At 37.0% G+C, this 23239-nt stretch overlaps 1 protein-coding gene across 2 annotated transcripts in view; it reads right to left on the reverse strand.

Annotated features, from left to right (window-relative positions):
- Positions 1-19440: 19440 nt before the first annotated feature.
- The window catches only part of LOC126484020 (class E basic helix-loop-helix protein 23), a 91122-nt gene continuing 87323 nt past the window's right edge, over positions 19441-23239 (reverse strand). For both annotated transcript variants that reach the window (XM_050107345.1, XM_050107346.1), the window contains one exon: positions 19441-20269. In XM_050107345.1, coding sequence (XP_049963302.1) covers positions 20069-20269 — 201 coding nt within the window. In that variant the 3' untranslated portion in view covers positions 19441-20068. The remainder of the gene's footprint in view (positions 20270-23239) is intronic.

Consider the following 23239-nt stretch of genomic DNA (forward strand, 5'->3'; position numbering starts at 1 on the left):
CAAAAAATGTCCGACAGATGGCGCTTCATCTGATCAGAATAGCAATAATTAGCATAACAAAGTAAGATAAAGCAAAGATGTTGTTCTTTACAGGAAATGCTCAATATGTCCACCATCATTCCTCAACAATAGCTTCAGTCGAAGAATAATGTTGTGAACAGCACTGTAAAGCATGTCCGGAGTTATGGTGAGGCATTGGCGTCAGATGTTGTCTTTCAGCATCCCTACGATACACTTGCGACTTCAGGTAACCCCAAAGCCAATAATCGCACGGACTGAGGTCTGGGGACCTGGGAGGCCAAGCATGACAAAAGTGGCGGCTGAGCACACGATCATCACCAAACGACGCGCCATCCTGCATCAACATCGTACGTTCCAGCAGGTGTTTATCAGCCAGGCTGGGGATGATGCGATTCTGTAACATATCGGCGTACCTCTCACCTGCCACAGTAGCAGTTTTGCTGTCCAGCGCCATCTGTTGGACATTTTGTGAATTTTGTTATTTTTGGTTCTAATAAAACCCCATGTCATTCCAAGCATGCATGTCAATTTTTACCTCTCTGTCTACATTATTCGGTGGTTTATTACATTTTCAAATTTATACTGACTTTTTGATCACCCTGTACATATTGATGGGAATTTAAACTGGAAGAAACATATTACTGAGCTTCTCAAATAATTAAGTTCAGCCGATTTTTCTCTTCATATATGTGGCTAGTCATGGAAACAAACAAATCAACCTCCTTACATATTTTGCATGTTCCCACTCAACAATGTCTTAAGGAATAATTTTCTGTGGTACCTCAGCACTTGGAAAGAAACTATAGATTACACTAAAGCAAGCAGTAAGAATAATATGTAGTGTTCACCCATGTTTGTCATGTGGGCACCTCTTCAAGGAGAGTGACTTTTCTTTTTCTTCTGGTCACAAATAATCCCACCCAGTATTAATTGTAGGTTTTTTTTTAAAAGGGGTTAAATGTCAGACTGGCTGACTGGGAGCAGGAGAGGTGCCAGAAGACATTTTATTTTCCATTGTCCTGAATATAGGTTTTATGGCTTCCATTATAAAATATACATGTCTGGATTCCACAGAATGAAATACAATGACATGTGATAAAAGAATGCTGTGTAAAGAAGTGTGGCACTGCGTCTTGGCACACTTATGACTAACTAACATATCTAACATATCCTTGAACATATATTTCTTATATATATACCAACTCTGCTACAAAATGAATATATTTTTGAAAAATCATTTTTTTATTTTTTTATTTTTATATATGTCCTATCCCAAACGCTAGAGGGGGAGTGGGCAGGGCACCAATATCAAGTTTTTGCATCATTATATTCTGGTGCAAATGTGTTTTCCAAATACAAAGAAAAATTGAACTATATTAGACTTTCCTGCTATAATTTATCAGAATATCTGGAGTTCTCTGTACAAATTCTGATTAACACTTTTTTCATATTATACAAGTTATTATCTTTACCATTACGTAGACAGCTGATAGTGTTCTCTGAAAGTAGTTAAGTTACATAAATTCATAGTACTTAGTACTAGGTCTAGTTAGAAGCTGCATTCTCCTCATACTATGTATTAGGTGTGTGTTTTAAGTACAATTTTTAAATATGATAACTATAGCACTGCTTTTGTCAATACCATAATTGCTGACTGAGATGCAAAAAACTAAGTGAGTAGCCAGTGTTTTGAATTTTCTTATGTAGGACAGCAGTTGAAATACGGGTGGCTCATAACACAGCAGGGTTGAAACTTAGGAATGGAGGCACCCATCATCATCAAAGAAAGTTAAATTCAAGCAAACAACTTCAGCCCGAAGTATCATGTGCACTGTATTGTGGGATAGGCTGGGGTTGTTGCCTGAAGGTAAACACTCAACTGTGAGATAAATTGTGAGACTGTTACCAAAACAAAAGATACGATAAGGCCAGTAAAATTATTTTTTTAAAAATTCCTGACATTTTCTGTCCACATGCAGCTCAATGAAGGCAATATTTATGTTTTTCAAATATGTTGAGTGTTCCATAAGTGCCAACCACATAAATGAGACTTTGCAGTTTAACAGCTGATTATTGTTGTTATTCTTATTTATTATGTCTTTACAGTTTAAAAAAAACTGTAGCTTTATTCTCCTCCCAAGACTTTACATGAACAGTTAATGGCATAATTGAGATAACTCATAAAGATTATGAAACATGTGCAGATGATTGAATTAATTCATTATAGATTTTCCAGTTTTCTAATTTTATCTAATGGAAATTAAACTCAGTACACATACTGTTAACTTTCAGTACTTCAAAATCTTTCCTGGATTTTATTTTAATGGACAACCTTAATAATAGAACAGACTTTCACTGTGCAGTGAAATGTAATGAATTATTGGTAACAGTGTGAAAGGAAGGATTTGTGGAACAAATAGCAGTTAAAAACAATAATAGAAAATCACAAATGGAATATAAACAGCAGTATGAGGAAATACTACCACTCATATTGAGATGTTGAGTAATAGATACATGAACTACATGATGTCTTCTGTAGTTTTGAACTTATATCAACAAATTACAATAGTAACTTGGATGCCTATATGCAAATTTTTCAATTAAAGGAAAATAAATTTGTATTTTACTTCAGATGAAATGCATAAGATTTAACATCAAATTGTCCAAAGATTTTGCTGAAATAGTATTAGCTCTACAATCTTGTTTCCACCATTTGGCGAAAGATGGCACTAGCGGCAAGTGGTGGTGCAGGTGGCAGGTCATAAATGTCATACAGTGGGCATAGGCATTTGTACATACAATACCATCAAAATATTACTCAAAAGTTATTCTTGATCGAATATGTCAACTTATGAGACCAGTTCTCATCATCTGCAGGAAGTTTTAATTTTCTGCTTTAACATGAAGAACTCTGCTGCTGAAGATTATAAAATACTGGGTAAGAGATATGTTGAGGCAGCTATTAGTGAAAGCACAAGCAGAGAATAGTTTCAATGCTTTAAGAAAGGTGATTTTCATGTCAAAGATCAGCATGGCGGTGGATGAGAGAAGGTTTTTGAAGCTACTGAAACTGACAAAAAGAATTTCAGGAGATCATTATTGAAAGCAATTAGTATATTTGAGCCAAGCACTGAAAGACAAATGGCCACAATCCAGTGATAGCCATGAAAAGCTGATTTTACACCTTGACAATGCTCAATCTCATGTCACAAAACCCATCAAAAAATACTTGGGTAACATTGAATTGGGATGTCCTACCTCACCTGCCATATTCTTCAGGCATTGCTTCCTCTGTCTGACTACCAGCTTTTTTGCTCAGTGGCACATGGCCTGGCTGACCAGTATTTATGGTCATATGAACAAGTGCAAAATTGGATTGATTTATGGATTTCCTCAAAAGACACCCGATTCTTCTCCTACAGGATTCATTTGCTGACCGACAGATGGGAGAAGGTGCCAGCAATGGCCAATACCATTGATGGCCAATACTTTGAATAGTAAAGCCTTGAACTTTGAGAAAAAATGGCAGAAGCAAAGTTGTACATCTAGCATATTTATTTATTTATCAGTTTTCATGTGACCATATGAGCCAAAGCTGTTTGGTCATGGAACAATTCACTGCTCAGTTTAAGAATGCTGATTGGAATTTTAGTAAACAAAAGAAATTAAAATGGTTGACTTCACTGAATGTTTGGTAACATTGGGCCAATAAAATTTTGCTTTACAAGAGTTCTGTGTCAGGGACTGTATGCTCTATGTTTAATTGCAGTTAAATGTTAATTTGTTCTCCGAAAGCCACCATCTGATGTTACTGACTACCCTAATAGCTACATCAAAAGGAATGAACTCAGAACAGAATCCAGTGGCACTTTCCCACTTTATACGACACCAGACACATTCAAACTTCAGCTCTGTTTTTGATACTGGAGGGCAACTTTCTGCTTCTTACTTTCCACATACAGAGTGAACTATTGTTCCACTTCTTCCCTAATCCCTTAATGTACAATTGATGCAGGGCCACAGAGTCAGATGCTTTTGTTAAATCACAGAAAATATCTACTGTAATCAACGTACTGTTTAGCCCTGCTTTCAACTCATACATAAAAGAGAAACTGCATTTCTGTGAGTATTCCTTTCCTGCATGTGTGACATCAACTTATGTGTACTGTGTTGTTCTACTATTCTCTTATAAACTGTTTTAAAAACCTTTTGAAGACTCTGATAGCAGTGAAACTTGATGGTAATTCCAAAATACTTTTAATTGTCTACATTATCTCTTTCCCTCTTTTCACAAAGTGTTTTCAATATGTATTTCAGTGTACCAGGAACCTCATCGCACCTGAAATATCCATTGCACAGGTGACTAAATATGTAATGCATGGTGCAATGATCAAAATCCTACTTCACATTTCATCACACCCATGGGAGGCCTAACTCTTTAGTGGTTTACTAACATATTCAGTTCCAGCTTTACTTATTTGCTATAGATGCACCGGCTATACCCGGCGAACTTTGTTCCATCTCTGAAAATCTTTATATGTTATACTGACCCGGCAAACATTGTTTTGCCATATAAATTATCTCTAGTCTATAAGAATAATGTATATATGTAACACAATGTATACGCGTAACACAGTAGCCGTTGTTGGTGGGAGCTCGTGACACAAACAATAATAACGGCCGAAAACTGTGTAGGGAGTGGGAAAAGGCTTAGGGGGAAGTCTGGCAGTATTGGCCACTATTAGTTCTAGCGTTTCTACGATGGATCACGTGGATTTAACAATTGCAGCTGATACATGGCTCGTCCATGAGCATACAAATATAGCGGCGATTTTGTGTCGAAACGTGTTTGCCAGCATTATGAATAAGGCCAAGTGCAAACGCATCGATTTTTATCATACGTAAAAATATTGTATGATTAAATTCTTTTAGAGGAACAAAGGAGAGCATAGGAATGTCTTTGTTCCACTAAAAGAATTTGATCGTACGATATATTTCCATACGATAAAAATCGATGCATGTGTGCTAGGCCTAAATGTCAGTGTGGAGAATGATGTGTGCTACCTAATTAAACTTCTCAGTCTAGTTACGTTGATTCAAAGAGGGATATTCGAGTCGTTACTTTTGGTACGTTTTCTTCAATTACCTATCTATTGAATAGTGAAAGACTATCTCCGGTATCCTGGCGGGGATAACTGATCAAGTGATACTTGATCAGTTATGGATCGGGGTTGAAAATTATTAAATTACTAAAATTGCTATTAAAAATAGGGGTTGGTGGTAGAAGGGTGAAAATTTAGGGTTGTGCGTATTTTTAATGCCACATCATTAAAAAATAAAAATAAAAAGTTCTGTCCAAAAAATAAGAAAAAGTTTTGGGGTGGACCACTCTTATCACTTAGGGGTATGAAAAACAGCTTACGACTGATCCTAAGACCTACCAAAAATACATGTAAAATTTCATCAGAATTGATCAAGCCATTTCAGAGGAGTATGGCAACTAACACTGTGACATGAGAATTTTATATATAAAAGGATATGATATAATTATCTCAGAGCACCAGCTTTTAAGAGTTCTGCATATTTACCCACACTAATATAATATCAATTTAATTTGCTGTCTATTGAAAGGAAGTGATCATTAAATATTTTTCAAAATTCTGGTGGATCACTAACTGCTTAATCTTGCAAAGAGAAGTATAATATATTGAGCCCTCACATTATGCACTGATACCATTTTCACAATTAGTCATATAGTTTTAATTTTGTTCTGAGTGCTTTCTATTCTCTTGGTGTAATGCATTGATTCAGCCCTTCTGATGACACTCTTCAGGACTGCAGCATTGTCTGTAGTGAAATTCTGTAACCAGGCTCTGACTGTCCACCATTTTATGATACAGTTCCCATTTCCTCCTACATTGTATTCTAATGCCAATTTCAGTGGCGTTAACATTGGTACACGTATGGGTCATTGGCTGTGGAGGCTCATTGTTAGGAGTGTTTAATGCACTGTGTGTTCAGACACACTTTTATTCTTCCCAGTATTAATGTCTAATGTTAATTCCACCACAGTCTGCTGCCTGCCCTGTTTTACCATTCTGCTCAATCTACGATTTCCGACATCTGTAATGAAGTTTGGCTGCCCATTCTCATGACATCTTGATGTGGTTTCAGCTTGGTTTCTCCCTTTGTTAAAGACAATCACCATGGCACTCTCAAACACCCAGCAAGTCATGCAGTGTATGAAATGCTGATGCTGAGTCTCCGGACCATCACAGTCTGCCTTGTTAAAAACTCAAATAGAGCACACACCTTCCCCATTCTACACATGGACATCACACTCATTGATACTATGTGCATTGTGTGTGTGACTGACTACCACTCATTCCTCACCAGGTGATACTACTATCACCTAGATGGGTTTGTATTGATAGTAGGTCAGTGGTCATAATGTTCTGGCTGATGACTGTACTATCAACAGTGGGTGGGAAGGGGGCAAGTTACTTCATGACCACCACAAAAAATAAAATAATATAAATGTCATTAATTGTTGTTGACTGTTATTAACAATATATTTTTATGCTATTATTTGTTGAATAAGATATTCATTCTTAAAAAATCACATCTACTACTAGTAGGGGAGACTTATGTCTACACCAATAAGCTTTAACTATACGAGAGAAGGAAAGTTGCTACTCACCATATAGTGGAGATGCACAGTGATTGCAGCATTCCATGTTGGCATGACAACCAACAAGCTGTCTGTCCGCATGAATGGCCACCAACAAATTGTGGCCAAAAAACAAGTGAACCACCCTGTAGCTGAACATGCTGCCAAACATGATACCCCTCATCTCAATGACTGCTTCACAGCCTGTGACATATGGATCCTTCCCACCAACACCAATTTTTCTGAATTGCGCAGGTGGGAACTTTCCCTGCAATACATCCTACATTCCCGTAACCGTCCTGGTCTCAACCTTCATTAGTCACTGTCCTCACCCATCCTGCCCCCTCCATGTTCCCATTCCAGCACTACACAACCGTCATTTCACTGCCACACCCAGTCTTTTAATTTCTTTCTTTTTATTTTTATTTCTCTCCTTTCCACTACTTACCCCCTCCCCCCTTTGCACCTCCTCTCCTGCCCTCCGTCTGAACTGCAATACTTCACTGTCCGCCACTCCAACCATGCTATACCTCCCCCTCATCACCCCAGCCACCTCCTTAAACCCAACCCAGCCGCCACTCCCATCATGCACTGGTGCTACTGCTCGCAGTGTAGTGTCAGCTCTCTGAGACTGCAGACGTGTGCAAGTTGCACTCGCATGAGTGTGTGTGTGTGTGTGTGTATGTATGTGTATCTACTGCTGACAAAGGCCTTAATGGCCGAAAGCTATGATTGTGTGAATTTTTTTATTGTGCCTATCGTGACTCAGCATCTCTGCTATATGGTGAGTAGCAACTTTCCTTCTCTCGTATTGTTACATTCCGTCCTGGATTTTCCATCATCATCATCATCATTTAAGACTGATTATGCCTTTCAGCGTTCAGTCTGGAGCATAGCCCCCTTATAAAATTCCTCCATTATCCCCTATTCAGTGCTAACATTGGTGCCTCTTCTGATGTTAAACCTATTACTTCAAAATCATTCTTAACCAAATCCAGGTACCTTCTCCTTGGTCTGCCCCGACTCCTCCTACCCTCTACTACTGAACCCATGAGTCTCTTGGGTAACCTTGCTTCTCCCATGCGTGTAACATGACCCCACCATCTAAGCCTGTTCGCCCTGACTGCTACATCAATAGAGTTCATTCCCAGTTTTTCTTTGATTTCCTCATTGTGGACACCCTCCTGCCATTGTTCCCATCTACTAGTACCTGCAATCATCAAGTTACTTTCATATCTGTAACCTCAACCTTGTTGATAAGGTAACCAGAATCCACCCAGCTTTCGCTCCCATACAACAAAGTTGGTCAAAAGATTGAATGGTGCACAGATAACTTAGTCTTGGTACTGACTTCCTTCTTGCAGAAGAGAGTAGATCATAGCTGAGCACTCACTGCATTAGCTTTGCTACACCTCGCTTCCAGTTCTTTCACTATGTTGCAACCTGTGAGAATATGCATCCTAAGTACCTGAAACCGTCCACCTGTTTTAACTTTGTTCCTCCTATTTGGCACTCAATCCATTTATATTTCTTTCCCACTGACATTACTATCGTTTTGGAGATGCTAATCTTCATCCCATAGTCATTACATTTCTGATCTAGCTCTGAAATATTACTTTTCAAACTTTCTATCGAATCTGCCATCACAACTAAGTCATCCGCATATGCAAGACTGCTTATTTTGTGTTCACATATCTTAATCTCACCCAGCCAGTCTATTGTTTTCAACATATGATCCATAAATAATATGAACAACAGTGGAGACAGGTTGCAGCCTTGTCTTACCCCTTAAACTACTCTGAACCATGAACTCAATTTACTGTCAACTCTAACTGCTGCCTGACTATCCACGTAAAGACCTTTAATTGCTTGCAAAAGTTTGCCTCCTATTCCATAATCTCGTAGAACAGACAATAACTTCCTCCTAGGAACCCAGTCATATGCCTTTTCTAGATCTATAAAGCATAGACACAATTCCCTGTTCCACACATAACACTTCTCCATTATTTGCGGTAAGCTAAAAATCTGGTCCTGACAACCTCTAAGAGGCCTAAACCCACACTGATTTTCATCCAATTGCTCCTCAACTGATACTCGCACTTTCCTTTCAACAATACCTAAGAAGATTTTACCCACAACGCTGATTAAAGAGATACCTCTGTAGTTGTTACAATCTTTTCTGTTTCCATGTTTAAAGATTGGTGTGATTACTGCTTTTGTCCAGTCTGATGGAACCTGCCCCGACTCCCAGGCCATTTCAATTATCCTGTGTAGCCATTTAAGACCTGATATTCCACTGTACTTGATGAGTTACGACTTAATTTCATCCACCCCAGCTGCTTTATTGCACTGCAATCTATTGACCATTTTCTCCACTTCCTCAAATGTGATCCTATTTCCATCATCATTCCTATCCCATTCTACCTCGAAATCTGAAACATTACTGATCGTATTTTCACCTACATTGAGCAACTCTTCAAAATATTCCCTCCATCTGCCCAAGGCATCCACAGGATTCACCAGCAGTTTTCCTGACCTGTCCAAAATACTTGTCATTTCCTTCTTACCTCCCTTTTGAAGACTGCTAATTACACTCCAGAATGATTTTCCAGCAGCTTGACCCATAGTCTCCAACCTGTTTCCAAAGTCTTCCCAAGATTTCTTCTTGGATGCTGCAATTATCTGTTTGGCTTTGTTTCTTTCTTCAACATAACTTTCTCTGTCTACCTGAGTTCCAGTATGTAGCCATTTTTGATACGCCTTCTTTTTCCTTTTACAGGCTGCCTTGACTGTGTCATTCCACCAAGCTGTTTGCTTCACCCTACTTTTACACACCACTGTTCCAAGATATTCTTTAGCCACTTCTAGTACTGTGTCCCTGTACCTTGTCCATTCCTTTTCCAATGACTGTAATTGACTACATTCAACTAACTGGTACCTTTCTGAGATCGCTGTTATGTACTTGTGCCTGATTTCCTTATCCTGAAGTTTCTCCACTCTTATCCTCCTACATGTGGACCTGACCTCCTGCACTTTCGGCCTCACAATCCCAATTTCACTGCAGATTAAATAATGATCAGTGTCATCAAAGAATCCCCTGAATACACGTGTGTCCCTCACAGCATTCCTGTTATGTACTTGTGCCTGATTTCCTTATCCTGAAGTTTCTCCACTCTTATCCTCCTACATGTGGACCTGACCTCCTGCACTTTTGGCCTCACAATCCCAATTTCACTGCAGATTAAATAATGATCAGTGTCATCAAAGAATCCCCTGAATACACGTGTGTCCCTCACAGCCTTCCTGAATTCCTGATCTGTTATTATATAGTCAATGACAGATCTGGTTCCCCTGCCTTCCCAAGTATACCGCTGAATGTTCTTATGTTTAAAAAAGGAGTTTGTGATTACTAAGCCCATACTGGCACAGAAATCCAAGAGTTGTTTCCCGTTCCTGTTGGCCTCCATATCCTCTCCAAATTTACCCATAAACTTTTCATACCCTTCAGTTCGATTTCCAATCCTGGCGTTAGAATCACCCATGAGCAGAACACTGTCCTTGTCCTTTACTCTAACAAATACATCACTGCGTGCCTCATAAAAACTATCCATCTTATCTTGATCTGTTCCTTCACAATGCGAATATACTGACACAATCCTAATTTTCTTGCGAGACACTGTAAAATCTATCCCTATGAGTCATTCATTTACATACCTTATTGCAACTACGCTGGGTTCCATTTCTATCCTGATGTAAAGCCCTACACCCCATTGTGCTATTCCTGCTTTGACTACTGACAGGTAGACCTTGTATTCTCCCACATCCTCTTCTTTCTCACCCCTTACCCGAATGTCAATAACAGCTAAAATGTCCAGCCCCATCTTACTTGCAGCCTCTGCTAGCTCTACCTTCTTCCCAGAGTAGCCCCCATTGATATGAAAAGCTCCCCATATCATTACCATTTGTTTGCCAAGTCGTATCTTAGGAGTCCCTGGTTTGTCAGTTAGAGGTGGGACTCTGTCACCTCCAAAGGTCCGAGGCATTTTGCTCTGATTGTTTTTCCAATTAGATTTAAATTGTTTGATTAAGTTTAACTAAAAAATTTAAAACAATTTAGAATTTGGGAGAATAATTCTTGAAAACAATAAATAGTTTTCCAAAATTTTATAATATAAAGTATAAAACTAGATTACAGTAGTTCCAACTTATGCAAGGTTCATGCAATAAAATGCTTTTGTAAAGAAAATACCATTACTTCTCATCCTACTGTTTAGCTGTACTAACAATTCACACACAAGGGAATAATTACATATCTGTGGGTATTACTGTCCCAAAGCCAAACCATGAATCTGACACCAAATTATGTGTACTATGTTGTGCCACTAACCTCTTATACATTGCTTTCTCAAAAACTTTTGAAGACGCTGTTAGTAATGAAACTTGATGGTAATTCGGAAATAGTTTTAATTGTATGCCCCCTGTTGGTACTGCTACGGTTAAATATCTCTGTTGCAAATGGACTCATACCTCCACTTCTTTTGGTTACTGCTTAGGGCAGGGTTTCCAGACTGTGTTGTGTGGAACACTAGTGTTCCATGGGAAGTGAATAAGTGCTCCATGAAAAACTATTTTCGACATTTTGATAGAACCAATAATTTTTTAAAAAATTTATTATTATCTCTCTGTTATTAGTTATGATTTAAAATTGAAGTAATCTCTGGGCAATACGAGTTTTTCTGAGTTTTTTAACATTTTATTGACCTTCAAAATAAACAAGGTATTCTACCGAAGCATCCCGATTCTCATTGTCCCATCAGAGGAAATGTTTGGGAATCTCTGGCTTAGGGCTATGACTCTGCCTTCATTCCCTTCAGTATTATTAACAGCTGTTATTTAATGTAACTGAGGAAGCAGAAGAGTTTTCAAAGTAACTCTTCTTTGAAATTTACTAAGTTTCTTAACTGTGATATAGTTTGATGAGTGGTGCTGTGCTCAGTTATTACTGTATTATCACATATAAGCAAATCTGTTCAGCAGTGGTGTATAGTTTGTGGCTTAAAATTTTTATCAAGTATCATAAGGTGAAGTTCTGTTTTAAAAATTTTAAGTTTGTCCAATATCCTTGCATATCTTGTACATGTAGAATCTGATGGATTAATAAATAAATAAATTTCGATGGCATAAGCACAAACAGTATTAAGCAGTATAACCATAGTTTATTGTTAATGGAGTGCACATATTAAGTTCCTATGACATCTGTGTTTAGTTAATATAATCTTGACAACTTGCATATCCCTGAAGATGTTCCTTCTTGACAGCATCTATTAGAGCACAATGAATGAATGAATGAATGAATGTTAGCAACATATGGTAGTCTTGATGAACAACTACATCTAAAACTAAACTCTGTGACCAGACCCAGAAATCTGTGCTATGCCAGCTGATTGCCATTTCATTCTATATCAGATGGTATCATTTGGATGCAGTATGGGAAAGTATGAGGTCAGCGCATCCCTCTCGCAGCCATTGCTGGCTTTACAGACTTTTGAGCTGCTAGTTCTCATTCAAGTAGCTCCTCAATTGGCATCACGAAGTTGAGTGGACTCTATTCTAATTCTCCCACTAAGGAAAATCCCTGACTGTATCAGGAATTGAACCTGCATCTGGGTGTTGTGTGTTGTCCTTAGGTTAGTTAGGTTTAAGTAGTTCTAAGTTCTAGGGGACTGATGACCATAGATGTTAAGTCCCATAGTGCTCAGAGCCATTTGAACCATTTGAACCTGCATCCCCCACATGGCAGTCAGACATGCTGACCACTTCCAGATGAATCACAAGATCAGAAATAGTAAAAAAAGTTTTCCTGTATGAATGCTAATTTGTGTTTTTTTTCCAATTTTTTCTGTGTGCTAAGCTTTCTTTCAGTGTTACAGTACTCATTTATTCCCTATTTAATGGTCACAGGTTGATATCAATTCTTTAAGGCATAATTTCTGCGGTAGTGTCATTCGTGAATAAAATTGAGTAAAAAAATTACCTCTAATTACAGATCCATTTCAGCCCTCATATCTCTTGTTTTATTGAATATAACTTGCTCACTGCATCTCAATTTTCCTTTTATGAATTACACTCTACAGTAAAACTCATATATAATCTTACCAATGAAATTATGAAGCAGCTAAACAAAAAATAAAAATTCTGGTGCTTTATTCTGTGACCTGTAGAAGTCAACACAAAGTCAACACATGTTGATTAGTTAATTCAACACTACCCTAAGCTGAACAGGACAGATGAACATACGTGAAGAAAGAGACCGCATTGGCCCTTACTAAAAAATTAGTCATTCAAATGCAGTCCCTCTAACTGATGTAAAAAATCCACAAAGTTATTAATGTGATGTACGAACCATTCTACAAGTGGGCTCAACAGAGACGTGCAGTGTTTCTCTACATGGCCTTGTGCATTTCTTATGTTACTGACAGTAGGCCTAAGAGGAAACCCTTCTTTGTGGATCTTTGGAAGGCCATATAACCTAGGAGTGACAGCACAGTAAGAGTTCAGACTCTCGACAGTCTCTTTTGGCAAGGAGGCTGTCTCAACCCTATTTACCAGGTCAGCAGTCTGTGATATGCTGAATTAGATAATAAACACTGTATCTTTTGAATATAATCCTTCTTGTCCAGTACAACTGTAGCATACCCCTTGTCTGTGTGTAAGTTAGCAATGTCAGAATCCAGCCTGACTGAATGCAAAGCACCTCCCTCAGCTGTTGTAACATTGCTCTTGGGTAAACATGCCCCAGTCAATGTACAACATGCGTCTCTCATAACCTTCTCAGTAGCACCTGGAGGTAGTTTAAAAACAATCTGTTTGACAGAACTTAGGAAATCAACAACCAGACAATGCTTGGGCATCAATGCAAAGTTCAAAGAGAAAAGAAATATGAAGTGTGTGAGACAAGTAATGAGACTGATAACACTGCAAGCAGTCTGGCACTATTGTGTTGTCCTATTTATGTAGACCAGTGTGTTCATCCATTCCAGATGCTCAGTCCAAGTTTCAGATCCAAACAGTGATGACGTGATTTTTGAGAGTGCTGTTAGTGAAGTTGTGTTTTTGTTGTGTGTTATGAAAATGGGTCATTGGAATTTAGAGCAACTTTATGCCATGAAGTTTTGTGTTAAACTTGGGGAATCTGCAAGTGTGACCTTTGAAAAGTTGAAACAGGCCTATGGGGAACATACCTCATCAAGAGCACAAGTTTTTCACAGCTGCTAATCATTTTTGGAAGGCCAAGAACATGTTGAAGATGAAATTTGCTCAGGGAGATCTTCAACTTAAAAAACCATTGAAAATGTTGAACATGTGCTTGCTATTGTGATATCAGACCAACATTTAACAATAAGGATGATGAGAGACCTGTTAAACTTAACACTTTCATTGTACATCAAATTTTTACCAAAGTTTTGCACATGCGAAAGGTTTGTGCCAAAATGGTGCCAAAAAACCTCACAGCTGAGCAGGAGAGCAATTGAAGAAACATGTGTATTGATCTCCTTCAGAGGATTGACAATGACCATGAATGGTTCAATCATATCATGCTGGCAAAGAGAGGAGTGACACACTGAGACATCTCAGCTGTAAAAAGCTTGGATGAGTAAATCAAAGATCAAGACAATGCTGATTTGCTTTTTTGTCAGCAGGGGTATTGTGCATAAAGAATTTGTCCCTCTACGACAAACTGTCAACCAAGTGTCTTACAAAGATGTCCCTGAAAGGCTTAGGAAAAGGGTGAATTGTGTAAGACTGGATGTTGCAAACAAGCGGATGCTACATTGTGACAATGGCCCATGACACATAGCCATTTCCATCAGGCAATTTTTAACCTCAAGATGCATTTCTGTTATCCCACAGCCTCCAACCCCTGTTCATCTGATCTGAGTCCTTGTTACTTTTTTTTCCTGAAATTGAAATATGTCTTAAAAGGATGTCATTTTTGGACTCCAGAGAACCTTCAAAAGAGTCTGACAAACATGTTAAAGGCTCTACCAGTTGAAGCCTTTCAGTGCTGCTACCAAGACTGGGAACAACAACACTGCCAGTGTGTAGCTGCTGAAGGGAACTACTTTGAAGGGGACACTGTTGTTGTTTGAAAAAAAATAAAAACTTACGGTGGATACAAAAAATCTGTCTCATTACTTTTCTCACACACCTTCTATATGGCAAAACTTAACTGAAAGAATGATACATATATAAAATGTATACTGCGGCAGCAAGGAATTATCAATCTGCTTTTAGAAGGAAGTGTGTGTCTGTATGGAGAGGAGAGCTAAATATTATAGAGAGAGACTAAGGCTGGAATACAATAGCAAGTTGAAGAGGATGTCAGTTGCAATAGTTATCCAGAACTGTAAGAGACTTATACAGAATAGACTGGCATAGAAAGTTGCATCAAGATAGTCCTCAGGCTGAAGACCACAACAATAACAACAACAACAACAATCAGTTGGTTTTTATCTAGCATTTTCTATATTAACACATATTGATGATTAACTGTGCTTTATGTACAGTAAGAATGTGATTGTATTTTACCATTTACAATGGCTATCCAGGTATTAACTTCCTTTTTATGTGGTGTAGGAATTAAGTGGCAGAAGAGAACAGTTGCGATACTGGCTTATGCAGCAGATTAGTTCATTTAGAGCTGTGATAGTAAGAAAGCTACATTGCTTCTTGTTTGCATACAGCAGCTGTCAAAATGAATGTTGGAATAAAAAAATCTTGCCAAATGTAAGATCCATTCTGGAATGCAGTGTTCAGTGGCAAAAAATCTGAAAGCAGTTGGCAGTCATCATGAAATTTACATTGTATAAGGAGCATTGGTTTAAGAACAGAAGCATGAATGTAGATGTGACTGTCCATCAATAATCAGAAACAAATTGATACAGAAAACAGATAAAAAAACTGAAAATGGTGTTTCAAGACATCTCAAGTGTCAGATTTCTTGGTGTGGTTTGCATGAGATTGTGACTAAACACTCAGGAAAGCATATGTTCTGTGCTTGTTATGTTCCAAAACTCTTAGACAGCAGGATTCTATGCAGAGGGAGTTTGTCATCTTGTTAAGAGAGATGATGAATGCCTAAATCTCAATAGTAATTATTTGGAGAAGTAATACAAAGGTGTGGTTTTAAGATTTTTCTGATAAATTTGCTTTAACTATTCAGATATTTTGTTTGTAATCTACTAGAGGTTATTTTCTAGATATTTCTTGCACAGTATCCTTTAGAGTGTCATAACATATAGAATGCAGAAGCTTTAACCCTGAAAGGTTGCACAGTCCAGGATCAGTCCATGCATTGGATTAACAATTGTTCATCCAATACGACAGCCAAACTGAGTGATTTACAAAGCTGTTTATGTGAATTCAATCTAATATATCAAAATAAAATAAAATACGTTAAAATGAAGGTTCACAGATTTTATGAAGAGCAGATGGGTTGTATACATGACATTACACCACTTACATGAAGATGGAGCCAATAAAGACATTAAGCTACAACGTGCTAATGGAGACCTGTGGTCTGAGATTCTCATGCTCCAGTAATTTACAGGAGTGTCTGCTAAATTAATATTTATGGCACTAGGGACACACACAGTTAAAAGTTTTCTGGTGAATGACTGGAGAAAATCTATTTATGTATAAAAGACAAGAAATGTTGCTACACTAATACAAAATTGTATAGGAGAAAAGTAAGCTGCATCAGTTTGGGCAGCAGGAAAGTGGACAGATTTTTATTTTCCTGAAAATGCTTTGCACAGTAGAACTATGAGATAGTGAAAAATATTTAACTTCATTTGACAAATGCAGTTCAGACAGAAATTGACAGAGTGATGAGTACACATGAGAGGAGCAACTGGTAAGTATTATACTGTGATAAAACATCAGCTGCAGTTTCATATGGACCTAATTCCATATGCCTATTTGAAAAGCATTTACAGTCACATCACAAAATAAATTTCTATGAATGGCAAGAGGTTCCTATATAAAATCACAGCTGCCCCCTACTGGAACCAACATAGAATTTCATTTCATGTGATTTAACTGATGACAAAAGGAAGAAAAAAACTTTGTAACACTTTATTTTCACAAAGCAAAATGTGCTTGAAATTTATTGCTGTCACATTACTGCAATATCAGTCACTGGCAAAGACATGTAAATTATGAACTTATTAAATAATTTAATTGCTGTTTAGTATTGTAAATATTAACTCTACAGTGTAATGTAGTCCCTTTTAGTGCGGAAGAGCCAATTCAGTAAATAACTAATGAATTTGTTATTATAGTTTTAATGTAAATAAATGACAATGTATTCTAAAAATGAATTTATGAAGTGCGAGAAGTTATCATTGAATGTAAAGCTCTACATAACTGATAATATTACTGAGTTTTCCCCATAAAAACTTTTCACTTTTAAGAGCTGTTGTAAAGTCGAGTCAATGAGTCTGTCTACTACCACAATTTGTATCTGTAATGTGGATTGTGTAACCCTCTTCATAAACAACAAATCTGGGATGAATCCAGTAGAAAAATTTTACTAGTTGACTTACAGAGCTTATTTGTTACTGAAAAGCCTTATTCAGAATTCCATTATTTATCTATGTATTTCAAGTATAACAGTTTATAAAGTAAAGCTCCATCAATCCTAGGCCATAGTTCTAGTGGAGGTGTGATCTAGCTCTCCTCTAGGCTGAGAGAGTATGGCCACTCACACAGTTACAGAGTGAACTGTATTTCAATAAAAAAATCCAACTTTATTTTTTTCACACTCTTAAAAGAATGACACACATAACATCATGTTACATACCATAAAAAATATGCTAAACTCAGAATCACACTGTGTAAATTTGTTTTCTTGTTTAACACTTAACTGCACAGCCAGCATGGTTATCCCTTTCACAATTTAATATTTTGTGTATTTTGCATTATTAGGAGTAATGTATGCTGAAATATTGGGTGCACTATCCTGCCAAATTTATGACTCATGTAAATGTATGGTGAAATAAGATTATCCTCCTTTCTCCCACATTATCTCTCTAGACAGTTTTATTTTATCTCCCATTCTCATTCCCTTATCTTTATATTTTTGTTCACTTCATTTGGCTCATTTTAGATGATATTGTATGTATGTACATCTTTGATGTTTATACTGTTAGTATTTTATTCTTTCTCTCTCTCTCTCTTTTTCCACCCCCCCCCCCCCCCCCTGCCCCCTCTCCCCCCACCCCTCAAATCTCCTGTGGTTTTACATGACTGTTCATTTTTTAAATTATCGTTTGCATACTAATATTTCTTAGTTCTTCAATTGACTTGTTGACTGTTCATGTTTGATTTGTCCTACTTCTGAATTTCGTGTCAAATGTTCTTTTACCTGAATCTTCCCTACATTATTTTCCTTCTTTTCTTGTATTGACTTTTCTTTTGAAAGCTAGAATTATATCTGATTGCTTTTTGAATGTCTATTATAACTCTTCTAACAGTACCAGTAACAGTTAAGTGCACACCCAAATTGTGTTTAGAAAATGAGGTATGTGGCATCTGTCAATCAGCAGAATGTGAATGATTGCTTTCTTCAGTTTTGCTCCTTGTGTTCGTACTGGAATTCCAGTAATATTGTAGGTATTAAAATACTGCAGTAATGAAGATGTGTCTGCAGAAAAAGCCCTGAGGACTAGTATTATATAAATGGATATGTCAATTAATGTTGTTAGTTCTGTCCAAATGGACATTCTATCGTAACACTGTCACCAGATTGTTAGAGTGTCATATTGCCTGTAGTGGAGTTTTTAGATCACATGACTGCTTTCACAGGTAGCCCTGCATTTGATGGGATAGGAGATGCTTGTGACCAGACTAAGTAGGTGGTGGTGGGGAGATGCATGAGACAGCTAATGACTAACAAGCTGACTTTCCATTGTTTGATTAGTTAATATCACATTTTAAATATAATTATTGATACATCCCCACTATTACTTTCATCATAGTTACTGTGCACAGCAGGATTCTGACTGAGGAGCTACTGTAGTAAATTGCTTGTTACTTTGCCAAGAAAACAACTGCCACTAATTAAAATGTGCTGCAAAGTTTTTGATAACAAGTTTATTAAATAATGAGATGCTGTGTTTTTGTTATATTGGTTATGTCAGTATTGTTCTCTCTTTATCTTACACAATAGCAGTCTTATTTCGGGAAAAGTGATTAATTAACAGCAATCCATTATGCCTTTCCACAACACTAATTCAGTGATTGAATGGTATCATGTTCTAATGCTGAAATAACATTGTGAACCCATGTAAGCACTTCATAATTTTATCTGCAGTTGAACTTGCATTATAATTGAATGTATAACTTTATATTGTATGGATGAAGAGAAGTTTTGCATTTAGAACTAAATCTCATTAATTAGAGAGGTTTTAGCAGTGGTGAAGGCAATGAATAAACAACATTTTTTTCCTTTATTCTGCTTACTTACTTAATGAACCATTACTAGTTTTGAGACATTTAATGGACTATTGGATAGTTCTATTTATCCACTAGATCATACAAGTATCTCTTTCACCACCACCATTCCAAGAAATCAGTCTGTCATCAGACCATCATTTTTTGCATAAACAGGAAAATGCAGGCTATGGTTCATTAAATTAGCAGTAAATTAATTTAAAACTACAAAAGAGGTAACAGGTTGTTTTTTTTATATTCTGGCTATATTTTTGCAATGTTTACTGTACCAGGTACATTCATGACAGTGCCAGGCAGTTACAAAGACTTAAGCAGAGCATTACATTGTATAGAATACTGCAATTGAGTAGGTACTAAATATTTACATCTTATCTAAAACATGTGCGACAAAGTCACAGCCAGTGCCCTGACAGTACTTTTAGAAATTATCATAGTAATACACTACCAGCTTATAGATTGAAAATACTGCTTTCAGAATTTTCTGAGCACAGTTGTGGATTCATCAGAGTGATAACACAAAAATAGCTGTCCCATTCTTCACTCCTACAAAGTTATCAGATTTAAATGATGTCCCACGTAGGCTTCAGCAAAATATGAGTGTATCAACTGAACACTTCCTAATAAAAATATACCTACCACTATTTTATTGCCTCCTAGATGTATTCCATTTCCACAGTTTTAAAAATTCTATTGAGAGCACCATTTCCTGGGGCCACTTACAATGGTACTTCATCATACAGCTATCACTGCTATTTGCCAACATTACACTAAATTCAAATTGTCCATTGTATGAGCCTTGAATCCAAAAAGAAAGTACTGTGCACCACCTATGAGTCCACTCAGATCCACTTATATTGGGTCCTATCCACTGACTGCTGGTCTAGGAGCAGGTGAACCTGATGAGGTAGAGACGGCAGCTGCAGCAGCGGCAGCTGCTGCTGCTTGCCTCTGCAGTTTGTTGTCAGTGGGTGTTGTAGGGAATCCAGGAGGCAGCTCATACAGGCTCCCAGCCTGAGCCTGAAGCCATGCCACCAGCCGTCGAAGCTCATCAAGGGCATTTGCCTAAACACAAGAGGAGACACTTGATTACTCTACACTTTAGCTACTCTGAGTACTGTCCTTTCACTCTATGTGTGTGTGTGTGTGTGTGTGTGTGTGTGTGTGTGTGTGAGAGAGAGAGAGAGAGAGAGAGAGAGAGAGAGAGAGAGAGAGAGAGAGAGAGAGGGGGAGGAATGGATGCAGATGTAAATGTTGTTATCATGTGCAGATGTACAATGTATGCACTTGTGTAGCTTCAGACTGCACTGTGTATCTTCAGAACAACTATTTACATTTTTGATGCCAGTTCAGTAGTGAGACATTTGCAAGTAATATGCGCCGAATTTATGATTTCACATCCAACAACAATGTATGCAAAAAGCTATGACATCAAAAGTAAGCTATTAGTTACTGCTGATACAGTCCAGACAAATATGGGTAGGATTGTGAAAGTCTTACTCTTCTCTTGAAACTTCATTCACTCATTCATTCATTCAAGGAGAGGTATGCATTAACAAAAGACAAGGAAATCATAGAAACATAATCTTTCACCTTTGTTAACAATAAACTATCACTGAATTGCTCAATGTTATTTGTGGTTACGCCAGCTAAATGTAAGTAAACGTTATAAATAAATCTGCTACTTTGGGGAAAAAACTGGTGCTTCCCCAGTTACATTACACAGCTGCTGTTTATCCCCAATTGGTAGCTTTTGTATGTGCTTGATTACATTGATATTTTTCAAAGAAATACTTACATTCATAAATACAGTGTCCAGTGTCCAGTGGCCTGTTCATAATATGTTACTTTACAATGAGTACTGCTACTTCCCATTTGGCTAACAGAACATTTCAGTCCTTGGATCAAGATAAACAAATAATTTGCAGAAGGGATGACTAATAAGGTATGTTTCTAGTTTTTAACTACGTGGGATTTCCAGTTTTTTGCTTTATGTTAGATGGAAGCCTGTTGAATACCTTGCATCAGAGTACACAACACTACTCTGAACCCTCCACAAGGAAGCAAAGTCTACATTAAAATTACTTATGGTGTCTTTTACTGTGTTTGTGCTGATCCAGTTGAGCTGAAACTGATTTTCACTGACAATAACAAAAATTAGTAGCACATTTATCTACTTTACTGCTCACTTCTGCTGGATAAAATACTTTATTTACTTTAGATACACTGCCCCAGACTTCCTTGAGATAAGAGGATCTGAAAGTATTATTAATGAGTCAAGACTTTCGTGTTTAGGTCAGTACAATGAGAGATATTTCTACAGGCAATACTTCAGCAAATGAGATTAGTTTATCTATGTATTGGTTCCATTTTAATGTGTTGGCAATTACACCCCAAAAATTTTACTCATAGTATTCCATTTTATATGTGATCTTAAATGTCTACTTCTGCTATTAACAGCTCATTATTGCTTATATGAGTTTTCTGGAGATTAAGGCTTAAACCATTATCTTTGAACCACTTGTAGGCCCAGCCAACTACCATATGAGCAATGCCTTCTAAGTTTCAGTTTGGGACTATAATTAATATGTTTGTGTCACCAGCAAGAAAACAAATGTAGTTTTTGAATTGCTCTTTTAAGTTGTTGGAAAACATTTTTGTAAGTCAGGAATAAGAGTGGGTTCAGTACTGACTCTTTTGGCATCCCACACATTATGTTCCCCTTCCTGAGGTTAGTTTCGCACCTATGACATACGCTGTTCACATGATCCTATACTTTCTTTTATGAAGATAAGACTCCACCCATACAAGATACTATAAAACATTTTTTTCTAAGTAGAATTTTGTGATTCACACACTCAAAGGCTTTAGAAAGGTCACAAAAAAAAAAAAAAAAAAAAAAAAAACACCCTGAGAGGCAATCAACAAAGTCTTCTCAGATTAATTAATCCATATACAGCATGCTATATAGGTCACTTTCTCAAAATCTTTTGAATAGACTGAGAGACTTGAAGGAATGCAAAGGTTTGTAATTAGAGGTGTTCTATTTATAGGTAATTATTGCTATGGTATGCTGAAATCTTTTGGGATATATTCTTTGACCCATTGATTACACAAAGAGCAAGTGTGGTCTTACCAAGCCAGCACAATATTTTAATATTGTACTACAAACACAGTCATATGTAGCAGAATTACTACATTTTAGTGACCTTATGAATACTGTAATCTCCTTGAAGGTTATGTTTTTTGAAAATAATATATGTTGATAGTTCATGTAGTGTCTGTGTAAATAAATTTAGTGCAGTTGTATTCTATTTATTACTGGGTTTAATATTTGCTGCCATTGAATTTGTTTGACAGTGTTTTAAATATATCAATACATAAAGTAAGGGAAAGGCCTTTTGCCTTTCTCCTATTTTATTTATTCTTCCATTCAGGAATCTCTATTATTGTTGCACATTGTCAATTTGGCTCTCTTCCATCCCATACTCTTTAACTTTTCTTTACCCATCTACAATCAATTTTTGCTTTTCCATTATTTTACATATTCTTCCACCCAGGAATTTCCATTATTTTTAAATGTGTCACCATTTCTGCAAGAGCTATACTGTGAGTACTCAATTTCATTTGTACTGCTATTATAGGTTGTTTCTTTTTCAATAGTCTTCTGGTAGGTTTCTGTCTTACTTGTAGTGTTTTAATTTTTGACTGTATTACATGTATTTCACCTTTCTTCAATAACAGATTGGAGGATTTTAGAACAATAAGGTTCTCTGAATTAAACAAAACTTGCTCATCCTAGGATTAGATACTATAATACTAGAAGTTGCGCATCCCTTATAATCGCTTCTATTCAATTTTACCCTTGTTTATTTTAGGGGAACACAAGACAGTTCTCTAGAAACATGTCTAAGAAAGAGAAAATTTTTCCATATACACTATCTGCTTTATAAATCTCTTGCCAGCATTATTCTTGTTATTTCTCTCTAAATTCTGTGGTGGCATTATTATTTACACTTTTGGGACACAACACTT

Source organism: Schistocerca serialis, chromosome 6, assembly GCF_023864345.2.
Source record: "Schistocerca serialis cubense isolate TAMUIC-IGC-003099 chromosome 6, iqSchSeri2.2, whole genome shotgun sequence".
Classification (NCBI taxonomy): Eukaryota; Metazoa; Arthropoda; class Insecta; order Orthoptera; family Acrididae; genus Schistocerca; species Schistocerca serialis.